The 16,770-nt window shown below is 50.8% G+C and overlaps 2 protein-coding genes across 4 annotated transcripts in view; one reads left to right on the forward strand and one right to left on the reverse strand.

The window, feature by feature from the left end:
• Positions 1 to 794: 794 nt before the first annotated feature.
• LOC307216222 (MAM and LDL-receptor class A domain-containing protein 1-like) lies at positions 795 to 7,325 on the forward strand. The gene is made up of 10 exons (XM_079976204.1): positions 795 to 870; positions 957 to 1,041; positions 1,528 to 1,593; positions 2,847 to 2,996; positions 3,689 to 3,948; positions 4,031 to 4,115; positions 4,948 to 5,097; positions 5,750 to 6,009; positions 6,110 to 6,194; positions 6,874 to 7,325. Exons 1-10 carry the CDS (start codon positions 847 to 849, stop codon positions 6,921 to 6,923), a joined length of 1,215 nt encoding a protein of 404 aa, XP_079832330.1. The 5' UTR covers positions 795 to 846; the 3' UTR covers positions 6,924 to 7,325.
• A 2,129-nt stretch (positions 7,326 to 9,454) lies between these two features.
• The window catches only part of LOC307216893 (putative cation-transporting ATPase 13A5), a 54,479-nt gene continuing 47,163 nt past the window's right edge, over positions 9,455 to 16,770 (reverse strand). For 2 of the 3 annotated variants that reach the window (XM_079977637.1, XM_079977638.1), the window contains 7 exons: positions 16,330 to 16,426; positions 15,180 to 15,252; positions 14,499 to 14,673; positions 12,895 to 13,082; positions 11,712 to 11,800; positions 11,402 to 11,482; positions 9,455 to 10,007 (listed from right to left, as the gene is read on the reverse strand). In XM_079977637.1, coding sequence (XP_079833763.1) covers positions 9,807 to 10,007; positions 11,402 to 11,482; positions 11,712 to 11,800; positions 12,895 to 13,082; positions 14,499 to 14,673; positions 15,180 to 15,252; positions 16,330 to 16,426 — 904 coding nt within the window. In that variant the 3' untranslated portion in view covers positions 9,455 to 9,806. The remainder of the gene's footprint in view (positions 10,008 to 11,401; positions 11,483 to 11,711; positions 11,801 to 12,894; positions 13,083 to 14,498; positions 14,674 to 15,179; positions 15,253 to 16,329; positions 16,427 to 16,770) is intronic. The other variant, XM_079977639.1, reaches the window with a different exon arrangement.

Consider the following 16,770-nt stretch of genomic DNA (forward strand, 5'->3'; position numbering starts at 1 on the left):
TGATTCTACTCTGGAAGCCCAGGACAGCATTAGCACTGGCATACAGTTGGATCGTGTTCCTTAGCTGTGGTCTGGGGGATGGGGACAGGGGGAGAAGGAAACCAATTGTGTATTTCTGGTAATGAACTGCAGCCCCACTGACCATGGAGTCTTCCTGTCCCAAATTGCCATAGTGGACGACGCGCCCCTCCAAACATCCACACCAGCCTTTCTCCTTCCTTTGCCAGAGCCTTCCCTTCACCCTGATTTGTCTTGTTCCTTTGACATGGACTTCTGCTCCTGGAGACAAATGGCCTCCAACGGTTTTAACTGGACGTGGCAGAAAGGTCCGACACACACAGCAGATACCGGACCGTCCTCCAGCCACACCACACGAGGTGAGGCAGAAACTATCGCCATGTCCAGAAGCCTTCCAGGAGACCACTCTGGCCTGGACTGGCACCTGGAGCTCTCAATGAAATGGGGCAGCCAGCCATTCCTCCAAAGGCCTTATGTCAAGGGGTCCTGCACTTGGCACCTCCTTCTAAATGCCCTGGTGGCAAACTGCCAATAGAAGGTGCTGCTCCTGCTGCACAGGATCTCCCTTACATGTGTGGTTCTTCCCCCCCAGAGGGCTATTTCATCTACCTGCAAGGCCATCCTGCCAAAGAAGGGGATGCAACACGCCTGGCCAGTCCTTTCTACACCTTCACCAGGCCCCACTGCTTCTCTTTCTGGTACCTCATGCGCAGTGCGGCCCAAAGAAATGCCCTGCGAGTCTATTTGGCCTTTGAGGGCGGATCCCGTGAGCTGATCTGGTCACCGTCTGGGAACAAAGGGGACCAGTGGCACAGAGGCGAAGTCAACATGCCTCAAGGGAAGAGAGCACAGGTAACGGAGACCCTAGCAGGGGATGCCCCTTGCAGCTGTGGCCTTGTCTGGCCATGAAGCTGATGGGAGATGCCTTTTCTCCCTAGATAGTCGTGGAAGGCGAGCCGGGGGAAGACGTCCACAGTGGCGTGGCTGTGGATGACTTCTCCCTGGAAGAGGGAGATTGCCCAGGTAAGATCCATGCTGTGTCTAGATGGAAGAGCAGAGCATCAGCAGAGCTCTGAATATTCCCGGTATAGCTTGTTTTTTTGGCAGTGCTGTGCTCTGTGTGCATGAGAGAGAAACATCCAAGCTGTTACAATACATGTTTCATGTTTATATGCTGATATTTGTCTAATCGGTTTTCCACAGTAGGTTACTTTGAGGTTCAACAATAGATACATTAACAAATCCTGCTGGTGATGTTAATTGTCAGTTCTTCAGAGCCCACCTTGGGTTGTGTCACAGGCTCAATCCGCCAAACATGCCTCCTCTTCAGTCCCAGCAAGGGGTCCCTGGTCTCGGAAGATCAGCCAGGCAGAAGGCTGCATGTCTGGAACCCAGAAGGAGGCTTCAGGCACCGGCTTCTCCTGGAGTCTCCTGCATAACTGGCATCAATCCCTTTGGAAACTAACCATTTTGGTTTGACACATTTTCCATTCCCAATTCTCCACATAGGACTGACACCAGCAGCTCTCACACCTCTCCCCGCCACCACCACCAGCACAGCCCCTCCAGCCACAGGTGAGCTTCCCTGGCATAAAGATCCCCTTGATTTTCCTGTGTGGCTTTTGCTGGCCTTTCCGTTCTCTGCTTCATTTTCCAATGTTTCCTCTGGATACACACCTGGATTCTAGTGTTGCTTGTTAAGGGGAGTGTAGAGCACTGGGGAGCATCAGGAGTGGTTTTGGAGATGGTCTTCCACACTGAAATCTTCTCCTGCTGCATTCTGCATTTTTTGAAGACATTGCCCTGGAAGTCCACAGAAGGAGCGCAGGGTCAACAGTGGTAATCGGCTGCATTGGGGGAAGCGGGGGGCCTCTAGGACAATGGGAGAAGGTACCAAAGCCTACATTTCAGGTTATGAATCTTTCCTCCGCTGACCTTGGATTCGCCCAGTTCCCAAAGTATTAGATATGTTATTTCCTTAACTGTGGGTCTAGAGAACATTGCAATAATCAATGAGAGCTTTTGCTTATACAGTAGTACCTCCGGTTATGAACTTAATTTGTTCTGGACGTCCATTCTTAACCTGAAACTGTTCTTAACCTGAAGCACCACTTTAGCTAATGGGGCCTCCTGCTGCCACTGCGCCACCATCGTGCAATTTCTGTTCTCATCCTGAAGCAAAGTTCTTAAGCCAAGGTACTATTTCTGGGTTAGCGGAGTCTGTAACCTGAAGCATATGTAACCTGAAGTGTATGTAACCCGAGGTACCACTGGAACATGGTTGGTCCATCTTAACACATCCTTTTCAGTATTTCTCTTCACTGAAGATTGGTGAGATGGTGAAACATCTGTTAAGATAAGCCCATCACATGAAAAGCAAAAGCTCTTACTCATCCTTAGACGTTCTTCTCCAAACGCATTGTTGATGATGCAGGGACCAGACTGCCCTTCCCTCCTCGCGTTCTGGGCTTTCCGTGACCCTCTTGTGACAATGGATCTGCAGTGGCCACCCAGTTGCAGGAAGAGCAACACAGAGACTGCATGGGGCCCACTGCGTGCGGCTCTTGTCCCTTGTGGGCCTCTGGAATGGGCCTTCTGCATGTCTACCTTTCCCATTCTCACTCTGATTTCTCTTGCTCCTCTTATGTGTACTTTGGCTGCTGTGGCCCACAACAAACCAAGGGATTGGTAGTGCCCATTCAGTTCCAAGAAGGGTGACTTCTAGTATGGGCATCTGCATACAGAAGCTGGACGCACGCACACTCGGTCCTGCTGGACTGACATTTCCAGGGAGGCCCATCAACCTTTCTCCTCTTGTTTTTTTCCAGAGTTTCCTGTTCAGTGCAAGTTCTCCTGCTCCTTTGATGGGGGCCTCTGCTCCTGGACACAATCAATTTTTGACACCTTTGACTGGGTGCGGCACAAAGGCCCAACAGCCTCACCTGGCACAGGCCCATCTTCTGACCACACCTCTGGAGGTAAGGGAGAGATCAATATCTCCAGGGCAGGGAAGACGGGCAGATAGGAGACACTCACACTCCCCATGAAATCCAGGGGCCACCCAGCCTCAGGCACCCCAGCGCCTTCCACCAAGGATTGCAGATGCAGCAGTGGAAGCTCAAACTTTCTCCTCCAATCGCTGGTGGTAACCTGCCAGTTGAGACACAATTGCCTGGGACACGGGTGGCTCTGTGGTCCAAACCACAGGGCTTGCTGATCAGAAGGTTCGCAGTTCAAATCCACACAATGGAGTGAGCTCCTGTTGCTCTGTCCCAGCTCCTGCCAACCTAGCACTTCGAAAGCACACCAGTGCAAGTAGATAAATAGGTACTGCTGTGGCAGGAAGGTAAACAGCATTTCCATGGGCTCTGGTTTCCGTCACAGTGTCCCGTTATGCCAGAAGTGTTTTAGTCCTGCTGGCCACATGACCCAGAAAGCTGTCTGCGGACAAACACCATCTGCCTCTGCCTGAAAGCGAGATGAGCGCCAAAACCCCATAGTCTCCTTTGACTGGACAACCGTCCAGGGGTCCTTTACCTTTACTATTACCTGTTTTCTGTGGTGATCAAGTGCCACCACTTCAGAAGTCCTAAGGCACTGCAGCTCCCTGCTCACCAGGGATCAGGTAATGTAAGGATTCCTCACATTCCTATGTGCTTCTCTTTCTCAGAGGGCTACTACATCTACCTGGAAGGTAACCAAACCAACTCGCAAGAGGTGGCACACCTGGTCAGCTCAAAGTGCAGCCCCACCAAACCACAATGCCTCTTCTTCTGGTATCACATGTATGGCACATCCCCAAAAATGGCGCTGCGCATTTATGTGGTCTCTGATAGTGGAACACCTAAGTTGATCTGGTCTCAGACTGGGAACAAAGGCGACCAGTGGCACAGAGGTGAAGTCAGTGTACCTCAGGGAAGAGGTTTGCAGGTAATGCAACCACAGGTGTGACCAGCAGCAGCTGAGTCTTGGTCCACTCCTGAAACTGACTAGAGATGCTTCTTCTTCCTAGATACTCCTGGAAGGGGTGTGGGGGGAAAACTCCCAGAGTGTCGTGGCTGTGGATGACCTCTCGATAGAAGCGGAAGATTGCCCAGGTGAGACTCCCCAGTCTGTTCCAGTTTGGCTGTACCTTATTAAATAATGTAAATAAATTAAATAAATAAATTTTTATTTCTACCCCGCCCTTCCCGGTTCAGAAAAACAAATCTGAAACACTTAATTGATGCAACAAAAAACAGCTTAGAATACAGTATAAAACGTGAATAACAATAAATTCAGAATTCTAAAATCAATTTAGGGGGGAAATCCATCCAATAAACACTACATGATCACCAGGGCTAGTTGGCTAAATTAGTCCTATTTGGGCCAGTGCGGAGACCAGGGGAGAATTAGCTGTGGGGTCTCAGAGCGGGGAATCTTCATAAAAAGGAGAGGAGGAGGGAAGGGGAATAAAAGATCAGGCTAAGTTCAGATTGAAAGCCAGGCAGAATAGCTCTGTTTTACAGGCCCTGCGGAAGGAAGTGAAATCCTGCAGGGCCCTGGTCTCCTGGGACCGAGCATTCTACCAGGTCGGAGCCACCACTGAGAAGGCCCTGGCCCTGGCGGAGGATAGTCTGACTTCCTTAGGGCCCGGGACTTCTATGGTGTTGTTATTCATGGACCTTATTATTATTAGACTAGTGTGGGCTATTTTTGTGGCCATGGATGGCAGGAGGAAGGGGAGAGAAACATCCCTGGCTTTTTACGTCAGCACTTTATTAGTATTGTAAATCTCACCCTGGGTTGTGAAGCGTAAGCCTGAGATGATGCAAGACCAGCTGCACACCAGCCTGAGCATGAACGGGGAACGTAAAGAGGTTTAGGGGAGTGTCTTCTACATCAGGCTAAAGATGTACTCATCCACCTTTCTCCTTCTTGCTCTGTCAGCTTCCTCCATTCGATGCAACTTCTCTTGCTCTTTTGATGTGGACTTCTGCTCCTGGAAACAGCTGGCCTCCAACGCCTTTAACTGGACGCGGCACAAAGGCCCAACGCCCTCGTTAAACACTGGACCAACCCAAGACCACACTTCAGGAGGTGAGGAGGAATGAGGGCATCCCCACTGGGGGAGCAGGACAGATAAAAACCCCTTGTGCCCTCATGAGCCCACCAGTCTTAGACATTCCAGAGGCTTCCGCCAGGGATTGCAGATGCAAAAGGGGAAGCTGGAATCGTGCTCTCCTTGTAATAATAGCAACCTACCAGCTGCTGGTGGTGCTGTGGGTTAAACCACAGAGCCTAGGGCTTGCCGATCAGAAGGTCGATGGTTCGAATCCCCGTGATGGGGTGAGCTCCTGTTGCTCAGTCCCTGCTCCTGTCAACCTAGCAGTTCGAAGGCACAGCAAAGTGCAAGTAGATAAATAGGTACCGCTCCGGCGGGGAGGTAAACGGTGTTTCCGTGTGCTGCTCTGGTTCGCCAGAAGCGGCTTAGTCATGCTGGCCACATGACCCGGAAGCTGTACACCGGCTCCCTCGGCAATAAAGCGAGATGAGCGCCGCAACCCCAGAGTCGGCCACGACTGGACCTAATGGTCAGGGGTCCCTTTACCTTTACCTTTAGATGAGGTCACTGTGTGGCCTGTTTTCTGCTGCTCTGTGTAAGACCCACGGGTGGCATAGCAGCTGCCGACCCCCCAGCCATCAGACCATGTAGGTGTCTGTCTCTTTCACATGTGGATTTCTTTTTCAGAGGGCCATTTTATCTACCTGGACGGCAGTGCTACCAACACAGGGGACACCACACAACTGGTCAGCCCCATCTGTGACTCCTCCAGGCCCCACTGCCTCCGCTTCTGGTACCACATGTATGGGGCAGCTCAAACAATGGCACTGCGCATTTTAGTCATCTCTGGTGGCGCCGCGCCTGTGCTGCTCTGGAGTCAAACCGGGAACAAAGGGGACCAGTGGCACAGAGGTGAAGTCAGTGTGGCTCATGGAGAAAACGTGCAGGTAAGGGGGACACGGTCAGGTGATGCATCTGCAGGTGTAACCAGCAGCACGGGAGCCTCACCTGGCTAGGATCCTGACTGAAGATGCTGCTTCTCCCTAGATAATCCTCGAAGGTATGCGGGGCGAAGACGTCCACAGTGACATAGCTGTGGACGACCTTTCCTTAGAAGAGGGATTTTGCCCAGGTAAGCCACCCTCACCACACACCAAGTAAGGTTCCTCAGGGTGGGCCTGGGCTTAGCTATACTAGAATGGCATGGTTGACTGGCAACTGGGGTGGCTAAAGGAACGAAGAAGACCCCTGCCGTTTCATATCAGTGCTTCAGCACTCACCCTCGGTTGTAAAGCACGTCCTTGAGGTCATGCAAGATGACCAGTCCTGTGTGAGACTGAGCATATGCGGCGCCGGAGTACAAAGATCTGCCAGTCGCCCCCCTCTGCCCGGTTGCCCAGTCCCAGGCACGCAGAAGGACAGAGCCGGCCAGCTGCCTCAGCGTCTCGCTGGCTTGGTCGCCCCCGAACTCGTGGCGCAGAGCTGCCCTGTAGCGCTCCGACCGGCGGGCGAGCTCTTCCCCGGACTGCACCCCTAGCACCGCTAGCACCCCTGCACCCCTAGCACCCATGGGTAAGACAGCCCTGGATGAGCATGAAGGGTGCACAAAGAATTTTGGGAATTGGCTTCTCCTGGTGGTCTGCTGCACCTTTAGCCTGGCCGTGTTTGTGTGTTCAACTGGGGCTTGCATATTGAAAGGCTCTGCTTATGTCTCTGTTGCTCCTTTGAGTCGTTCTCCTTTCTTCCCTGAGCCTGCAGATAGCAGGGCATGTAGCCTTGAATTAACGAACCATTGCTATTTCTCACAACAGGAGGAATTGCAGCAGCATCTGCACACAAGAGCACCACCACCAACGATTAAACCACTGTGCTAGCGCTGGTTCCCCTCTCTTCCTATCTAATGAATCTTGTAGCCAGTGAACATCGGCTGATTTTCAAAATGACCAGAATTAATGTATTTCTGATGAATTCATGCTTTTCCACTGATGACTATTGGCAAGGAACCTTCAACGAAGTATGGAAACCACTAATTCAATAACTGATTTACTCTTCAAGATCCAAAAGAAGATTGTGGGGCCAAATTCACAGATAGAGAGCAAACTTTTCTAATTGTATTGTTAAACAACTAATTGTTATAGCTGAATTTGATTTTTTTTTTCTTTTTAAATTTATTTCCTTGGCTACTTCACTTATGAACACTTTAAATCTGGCATGATGAACTTTTCTTATTTTCCTTCTGACATATTTGAAAACTCTTTACATATTTAACAATGGGGACCTTTATATGTCTGGCTCTCCTTTGTCAACTACAAATTGTCGCTTTTTTTGTGTTGAATATATGCTATATGGTAATTGATGGACCTAATAGGTATCTCAAGCCATTTGCACATAACAAAATAGGCACCTACGCAACACAAAACACTGTTGCTGTAAGTAGGTTTTAATTTATTTGTTTTTTATCTTATATTTTGGAAATGTACATCCAGGTTTTTTTTTCCTTTAAATTTTTTGGGGGGCCCCAAGAAAGCGGGGCCCTAAGCTAGAGCTTGTTTAGCTTTACGTATGTACATAAATCCGGCACTGGCTTGGACAGTCTGGCGTTGCAAAATGGATCGGCTTTTGTGCAACAAAATGGATCGACATCTGCCGCTGGAGACGCAGCCAAGTGGAAGAAGCCAAGGAAGGCAATTCAGGTCAACTCTATCAAATCTTGCCACAGCATAATACAAATAATAAAGACAATTATACATTCCAAATTAAAATTTTTGAGGGGACTTCCCATGTTCTGGCTGGTCGGGAGAAATATTTTTTTTACTGGTTCCTACTTGTTCCTCTCTTGTTTTTCCCCAATTTCATATTTCTGACCTTAACCCATTGTCTTATCACCCCAGTCACTGGTATCAACTTTCAATTGTGTTTAACAGAGGCCAAAGAGAGAATATGGATTTGTTATTTTCTCTTACCGATACAGAACCTACATAAGGACTCTATATAGGGTCTTGGGTACCCCGTCAGGGGAAAAGGAGCAGTTTTTTTCTTATAACAGTTGGCTTTGGTATTTTGGCCTGGAGAGTCAGAAATCACATTACACACCAGGTTCCTGTGGCTCAGGCAGGCCAAGGGGTAATATTCCTGAGGATTAAGCAAGTTTCGCCTAGTTCCAGCCACAGTTTACACAAAACATTTGCAATGGGCAAACCACAACCATTAAGGCCAAGGCAGTCCCTCGATCTAGGAGAGGAATCCCTTCAGGAACTTCCCTGGATGGCTTTCTGCCTCCGTGGGGTCTTTCGGAGAGCCAAGATGGCTTTTGGATTGCTCTCCTGCACTGCTCTAGACATGTGGTTTATATACTTATGTATGTGTGTTTGCCTTGTGCAATTATTTATGCAGGTGGCGCTGTGGTGTAAACCACTGAGCCTAGGGCATGCCAATCAGAAGGTCGGCGGTTCGAATCCCGGCGACGGGGTGAGCTCCCGTTGCTCGGTCCCTGCTCCTACCAACCTAGCAGTTTGAAAGCACGTCAAAGTGCAAGTAGATAAATAGGTACCGCTCCAGCGGGAAGGTAAATGGCGTTTCCGTGCACTGCTCTGGTTTGCCAGAAGCGGCTTAGTTCTGCTGGCCACATGACCCGGAATCTGTACGCTGGCTCCCTTGGCCAGTAAAGCAAGATGAGCGCCGCAACCCCAGAGTTGTCCATGACTGGACCTAACGGTCAGGGGTCCCTTTACCTATTCTATATTTGAGACCTTTGGATTCCTATAACAACACAGAGAAGGAGCACGTTAAACACCAACTTTCTGACTGTGTGAGAGAGAATGACTGAATTTAGGACCGAAGCCTTATGAGGAATGGTCGAGGGAGTTGGGTCGGGATAAGCCTGGAGAAAAGGAGACTGAGAGGCTGCATGAGAGGCATCTTCAAACACTTCAAGGACTGCCCCATGGAAGGTTTTCTGCTGCCCCAGAAGACAGGACCCGAACCCAGGGCTTCAAGTTACCAAAAGGGTGATTCCGACTCAACATCAGGATTAGGCGTCTGACAGTGATTGCTGTTTGACAGCGGAGCGAATGACCTTGGGAGATGGAGGACTCTCCATCCTTGGAAGCTTTTAAGCAGAGGTTGGACGGCCACCTCTCAGGGTTTTTGTCTCTGAGATTCCTGCCTTGCAGGGGGTTGGGCTAGATGACCCTTGGGGTCCCTTCCAACCCGACAACTCAATGACGTTCATCTTAATGCCCGTGAAGTCTTCCCTCTCCTCCCCAAACCCCCCAAATCTTGTCCTGCCCTCCATATACACACAGATGCACCAACTCTGCGGCACATTTTTGCAAGCAGCAGAACTCCAAATAAATGGCTGGCAACGATCATAAAAGAAACGCCCCCCCCCCCACTTTATTCTCTTTTGGAAAGCAAAAATACAGAGTTGTCTTTGTTTTCCACACGGCGGATGGTGTTCCCTCGTGTGTCCCTTCCGCTGGAGCAGCCTGGATCCCCGTGGAAGAGGCTGAGATCTCTTGCGTGGGCACAGGGATCAGGCCCTAGATTTCCCCACTCAGGCAGAGCCAACAGCAAAATGCCCCCCTGGCAAACCTCCTTGAGCTGGATGAGCAAAGGCAGGCTCTGTGCGCACCGTCAGAGGGGCTTCCTAGGAGCACGATCTCCCGTGGGTTTCCATCAGTCTCTCTGCACACAAAAAGTCTCTTTTGGCAAGTCCTCCTGGGCCAGCCTGCGGCCTCCCCAGCTAGTTCTCTCCCGCCTCATCATAGACAGGGTTGACATAAGTGCCACTCTTGGGCTCTTCTGCAAAGTCCTTCTGGCTGGTGGGCGGCCACTTTGCGTCCTCCTCCAGCTGCCGCTGCAGCTTCCGGTACTGGCTGGAGGAGCGGAAGCGGAAGAGGGCCTTGATCAGAAGCCAGAGGCGGTGGTTCTGTAGGATGCCGTCCTGCAAAGAACATGGGAGCATGAGAAAGGGGCCCATCCATTCTTAAAAACGCCAGAAGCATTTTTACCTGGTATTATACAGGTGAAACTCGGAAATGAACTTTTATTTCAGTAATTCAGCTTAAAAGGTGAAACTCATATATGAGATAGACTCATGACATGCAAAGCGAGATATGTCAAGGCTTTATTTGTTCTAATTGTGATGATCATGGCTTACAGCTGATGAAAACCCCAAATTAACAATCTCAGAAAATTAGAATATTAATTCTAATGCTGAGTTCATTTTCAAAGCAGGACTTTGGCACCTGCCCACACTGCCAAAAGTACCAAAACCTTGTTCAATGCCCATGGGATTACTGTGCTTGATTGGCCACACCGCATTGAGGCAGTAATTGATGCAAAAGGGGCCCAAACCAAATTCTGAGTACATATGCGTGCTTTTACTTCTCAGAGGTCCAATATTGCTCTATTTGTGGTCCTTGTTTTATGAGGGGAAAGTTGCCTCATTGGGAATTCAGTGGCTAGTTTAATCACCGGGGGCAAGACGGTTTGAGCCTATTGCACCGATCCTGGCCCGGCTGCACCGGCTGCCACTTAGTTTCCGGGCCTCATTCAAAGTGCCGCTTTTGACCTCTAAAGCCTGAAATGGCTCAGGACCACAATATTCCCCACATGAAGCGACCCGGATCCTAAGATCATCTTCTGAGGCCCATTGTCGTGTGCCTGCTCCGCAAGATGGGTGGCCCCATGAGAACAGGGCCTTTTCTGTGGTGGCTCCCCGCTTGTGGAATGCTCTCCCCAGGGAAGTTCACCTGGCACCTCCATTACACATGTTTAGGCACCAGGCGAAAAGGGTCCTCTTCAACCAGGCGTTGGGATGAACAACATGCTATGCCCTTTAAAATGTGTTTGGGGTAGGGGGCTTATTGGGGTTATTATTAGGATTAGGATTTTGTGTCTTCATTTTGTATTTGTTATGTTGTAAACTGCCCTATGATTTTCAGATGAAGGGCAGTATATCAATTTAATTAATCATCACCATCTGTTGGTGAGCAGGAGGAGGATGCTGAGCCCGAGGGATCGCTTTCCCGACCCTCTTTAACCCCCCAAATCCCCTCCACATCCCCTGAACCACCACCAGCAGGTTCCCACAACCCCTGGGAGTAGGGAGCGCTCTGCTGGAAGGGAAAACTCTGAGCCAGTTCCTGGGGAAATGAAAAGCTGTAGCTCAGAGGCTGAGCGTTGGCCTTGCAAGCAGAAGCTCTCAGGTTCAATCCCCGCTGGGACCGAGAGACCCCTGCCTGAAACCGTGGACAGCTGCTGCCAGTCCGTGTAGACAGCGTTGGACTAGATGGGCCAGCAGCCAGACTCCTGAAATCATGCTCGCCTGCTCACCTCCACGAAGAACGAGACGGAGAAGGCCACCAGCAGCATCAGCAGCACATACACCCGCCAGATGGTTGGGGTGCAGAGAAACTGTGAGGAAAGAGGTTGCAAGCTGGTTAGGCTTCTGCAGCGCCTTCAGGTCAGCCTGCCTGGCACGTGCCCCCTCCTTCCGCACCCCACACCCCTGCAGCCCAGCCCAGGGCTCTGTGTTTTGCCCCAAGCGGAGAGCATGGCGCTCCAATCTGGTGCCGGCTGAGGGGAGCTCCAGGTTCACCATCCACTCTCCCTTGGAGTCTCCCACTAGGCACTTCCGACTCACCTCCATTCCTCTGTAGACGGGGTCCAGGTCAGCGAAGAAAAGGAAAAGGGAGACTCCGAGCTGGACGCACAGCAGGCCAGAGAAGATATCTGGGGAATCAAGAAGAGGAAGAGCCCCCAGTGAAGCCCAGGAATCGGGGGGCCTCTAGGGTCAGGAAGAGCAATGAGAGATGGGAGGCAACAACAGTATCTGAAGGAGCGTCTCCACCTCCATCTTTCAGCCCGGACACTGAGGTCCAGCGCTGAGGGCCTTCTGGCAGTTCCCTCCCTGCGAGAAGCATAGCTACAGGGAACCAGGCAGAGGGCCTTCTCGGTGGTGGTGCCCACCCTGTGGAATGCCCTCCCACTAGATGTCAAGGAAAGAAACAACTCTCTGACTTTTAGAAGACATCTGAAGGCAGCCCTGTATAGGGACGCTTTTAATGTTTGATGTATTACTGTATTTTAATATTTGGTTGGAAGCCGCCCAGAGTGGCTGGGGAAGCCCAGCCAAATGGGCGGGGTATAAATAATAAATTATTGTTATTGTTGTTGTTGTTGTTGTTGTTGTTGTTGTTGTTGTTGTTATAACCAAGCAGGTTCCCATGTGCCCCTGGACCTCAGGAAGGGCGACTGGTCACTGGGGCTGCTCCTGCTGCCACCACAATGGGTTCCTTCCTTCCTTCCTACCTTCCTTCCTTTCTTCCATGTTTGCCTGGCCCATATTTTGATCACATCTTGCACTGATTAATTCCCCTGAGTCCAAGAACTGAACCCGTTGAATCATTGGACCTAGTCAGGTGCACAGAAAATCGGAGCAGAAATCTTGCTCCCCTGAGCTTCAATTCAACAGGTAAGATCTGATTTTCACAAGGTCCAGCCATGGAAAAACAAGGAAATAATTGGTACAAAATGCAGTCAAAATATGGGTCAAGTGACAATGATGAGCCCTTCCTTCCTTCCTTCCTTCCTTCCTTCCTTCCTTCCTTCCTTCCTTCCACAGAGTGTGATAAGGAGCAAAGAGACAATGCATGCAAAGCTCTCTGAGCACTGCAGGAAAACGCTACCTGGGCTGTGCCCACAACCCAGACCCCTGGCAAGGCTGGTTCTGGGGTCTCTGCTGTGCTGGGTGGGGCAGAAGTCATCATGAACTGAAAAGGCAGAAAAGGGCGTGAGGGTCCGCTGCCCCCTCCCCGTTAACTCACAGTTGGTGTAGATGGGCTTCCTGAAGGGTTTCCCCTTGGAGAAGACAAAGGCTGCGATGATGCAGTTGACGGTGACCAGTGGCCAGAGGGTGGTGTCCTCATAGCTCAGGACGGAGTGCTCCGGGGCTGTGGCGTTGCTGGCCGTCCCATTGCCCAGGGACACAGGGTGGTCTGCAGTAGGGCACCCCCTGGAAGACACACACACACCCCCCACCCAGCATTACTTCCTCTGCCTCATTGTCCTGGTCAGATGCAGGTCAGAATGAAGAGGCAGAGGCAGATGCTGGCCAAGTTAACTCTTCATTCAAGGAAATGGCAGGCAACTCAGCCTAGTGGTCTCAGCAACCCTTCCCAGCAGGTCTTGGCCCCATGGAGCAGTTGCCAGGCTGAAGGTCCCTGCCTTCCACCTAAGGCTCCTCCTCTCCCAGATGTTTCCCAAGCCGCCTCAAACTGCGCCTGAGCACCTCTGGTCTCTGTTCTGCTTCCCTCCTTATTCTGGGAGAACAGGGGAAGGGGAGCTTGTGGGAATGTTCAGGGTGGCAAGAGAGGATATATTGTTAATTAATATCCTTCCTAACTTGCGCTAGCAAGATCCTTAGTAGAGTTTACATTCCCCTTCTTACACACACAGCAGATAGCTGGTTGCAGGCTCGTGGGAGCCTCTCACTATTATACAATTCAGTCTGTCTCAGATTGAATTGTACGTTCCTGGTAAGTTCCCTTGAATCCCTCTTAAAAGAATAAAGAGGCCACAATCTTATTCAAAGATGATGAAAGAAGTTTAGTCACATCAGTTCACAGTTGGATTCCTGAAGGCAGACCTAGTTACAAATATGTACATGTGGATCTACCCCATATGGGGGAATAATCCCAGGGCCTCTGCCAGCTGAGAGCTAGCAGAGCAGTCCTAGCTAGAAGCTGGTCAAACGAAGATGGGAGTCAAAGGGAGAGAGGTGTGCTTCGTGACTCGTCCTTTTGTTACCTGGACAGGTGAGGCCACGCCCATCTTCGATCCCATGCAAAAGGAAGGATGCTCCAGCCAGGAGGAACAGGAAGTTTCAACTGGCTGGACCAAACATTCCCTCGCATGTCTTCTCTAGCATTAGAAGGAATGTTGTACTTGACTGCCTCTCATGGATCACATATCGCAGCCTCTCTGGATTCTGCAGCAGCCTCTTGAACCCACTCCTCTGCTCCAGCCTCAGAGTCTGAACTGTCCCCTGTCACAGGTTCTTCCTGCTCACTAAACCCTGTTGCCCCTTCAGCACCCAGCACCACCTCCCAATACTTTCTTTTAAGGAGATACTTTGCAGCTCAAAAGGATGAGGCATCTAACCTCCCCACAAACAGATCAGAAGGAAGGCTCCACCGAGAGAGGATCTCGTATGACTTCGCCGTGAGCAAATTGGGGGTATTCTCCATGAGATGTGGCCTGGGTGGGCTCCAAGGGAGATTCCAGCCCCCCCCCCACTGCTGCCTCTGGGAATAAGGGGAGCCTCTACCCTTAGAAACCAGCAAGAGGGAAATGGCAGCCCCTGGCCTCCCAGCCCAGCCCACCTCTAAGCCTCTCCCTGGGAGGTGCGCTCTTTGGATGGGGGCCTCACCTGTGGCTGCGCAGGACAGAGTACCAGGGCTGCTGCTTCACATACAGGAAGGCGAAGACCTGGACGGTGAGGGTGAAGAGGACGTTGAGGATGATGGAGAGCAGGAGCGGCGGGGAGAGGAGCCGCCCGGGGGGTCGGTAGGGGGCCAGCTTGGGGTAGGCGTGGGTCAGGCTCACTGTGGGGAGGAAGAGATGGCATGGAGAAAGCGAAGAGTTTAAAAAAGTTGCCCTTCCCTTTATTGGCCGAGGGAGCCGGCGCACAGCTTCCGGGTCATGTGGCCAGCAGGACTAAGCCGCTTCTGGCAAACCAGAGCAGCGCACGGAAATGCCGTTTACCTTCCTGCCGGAGTGGTACCTATTTATCTACTTGCACTTTGACGTGCTTTCGAACTGCCAGGTGGGCAGGAGCAGGGACCGAGCAACGGGAGTTCACCCCGTCGCGGGGATTTGAACCACCAACCTTCTGATCGGCAAGTCCTAGGCTCAGTGGTTTAACCCACAGCGCCACCCGTGTCCCTTGCTCATTCAGGTTGGGGTAAGTCAAATTCAGGCTCCCTTCAGCTCAAGAGGGAATTGGCGTGTTTCACATCTGACTGTGCACCTTCCTTGTAGCAGCGGCCCCAAATCCCCAAGGGAACTCGCCTGCTAAATACACGACCCCATAACACAGTGATCTGCTTACTTGTTAAGCACACGACTAGGGTGATGCCGACATCTTGAAGGAGGTACTGGATATTCCCAAAGATCTGTATTTGCTAAAAGTGGGGCAGAGAGAGAGAGAGAGAGAGAGAGAGAGAGAGAGAGAATGAGTTCATGGAGGGCTCTCAGTCCTGCCGCTTGTGGACAGATTGTTACCCAGATTGTTACTTCAGATTGTCATGGAATTAACTCAGACCGAGTGGGAGAGTCTAGGGGGCTTTGCAACGGCACCCAAAGATGTTTTGCTGGAACTGGATTCACACACGGGTCCACGCTCCATTGCGGCAAAATCACTTCCCTGCCTTACAGGATCCCAGGCAACAAACCCATTGCTCCTTTAGGTGGAGACTTTTTATAAAGACGAGAACCACTGTGGATCAAGGATCTGGCTGTGACCTGGGCAGAGACCCGGGTGCAAATCCCTCACTCTGAAATGCAGCTCGCTGTGGGTGAGGAGGAGGAGATAGAAACCACCTTGAGCTCCTTGGAGGGAATGTAATTAATAGTATTAGTATATTAATTAATTACAGTAATAAAAATAAAGAAAGAAAGGACTCTCTTCAACTGAAGCCATTGTCTACCTCCAAGTTAGAACTACAGTTTAGGGGCACATGCTGTCAGTCACCCACCATTTGGCCTTTGGACGAAGCTACTGTTAGAATTCCTGCTCCGTGATTGCAGTCATGGGATTGTTGTCTATCACACGACGGTGTATGTTTTGACTCCACAGAGTGGGAAGTGACGGAGACAGGATGTTTGTGTTATTGTGTCCCGTGAAGGGGGACTATTGTCCTTTGTTCTTTCTCTCTTTGCTGTCTGATGCTAGAGAGAGAGGGAACCATGTTGCAGTGCTCCGTGTGTGTTTAGATGTAAATAAAGTCAATTAGCCAAAATGCTGAGTTGCTGAGAGTCTGTCACGCAAGCTGCAATGACTCTGCGGATCCCTAAGTGTGCTGGTGTCTGTTGGCATCAGTTGCTGTGATGTTCGGGCTGAAGAAAGCTTTTGAAGCTCCCGAACGATCGACCAGGAGGGAGGGAACATGCCAGTCAGGCATGTGTCTTTGCCGGGTCCTACTCAAGTGTAGGACGAGCTCCTGACATCTACACCCATCAATGTTTACATATGTACGTACCCAATACAGCAGAGCAGTGCCAATGAACTGGCCCATCCCGTACAGGGTCAGGTATTTAATCACCGAGAAGGAGGCCACGAGGGCCGCACGACCTTCCCTGGGGAAGAGAAAGAGGCAGCTCAAGTGCAGAAGGACAACTTGGGGCCTGAAAGACTCGACAAGCGACTAGGCTTGCCAGGGCAAGTGCCAGGAGTGTGCCAGTCCCAGTGGGTACCTGCTGCAACATGGAGGCCAGGGCAGTGGTGCCAGCGGCAGCAGGGCAGAAGGAAGCGTTATAAGAATTTTAAGGTCTCAAATACAAAATAAAAATTCATAAATGCACACATATCTAAATATATGAACCATGTGTCTGAAATAGTATGGGAGAGCAATCCTTAAGCCATTTGGATTCTTCCAATGACCTCAAATACCGTATTTTAGCTCTATAAGATACACCCGACC

The sequence above is a fragment of the Podarcis cretensis genome (genome assembly GCF_951804945.1).
Source record: "Podarcis cretensis genome assembly, chromosome: 5".
NCBI lineage: Eukaryota > Metazoa > Chordata > Lepidosauria > Squamata > Lacertidae > Podarcis > Podarcis cretensis.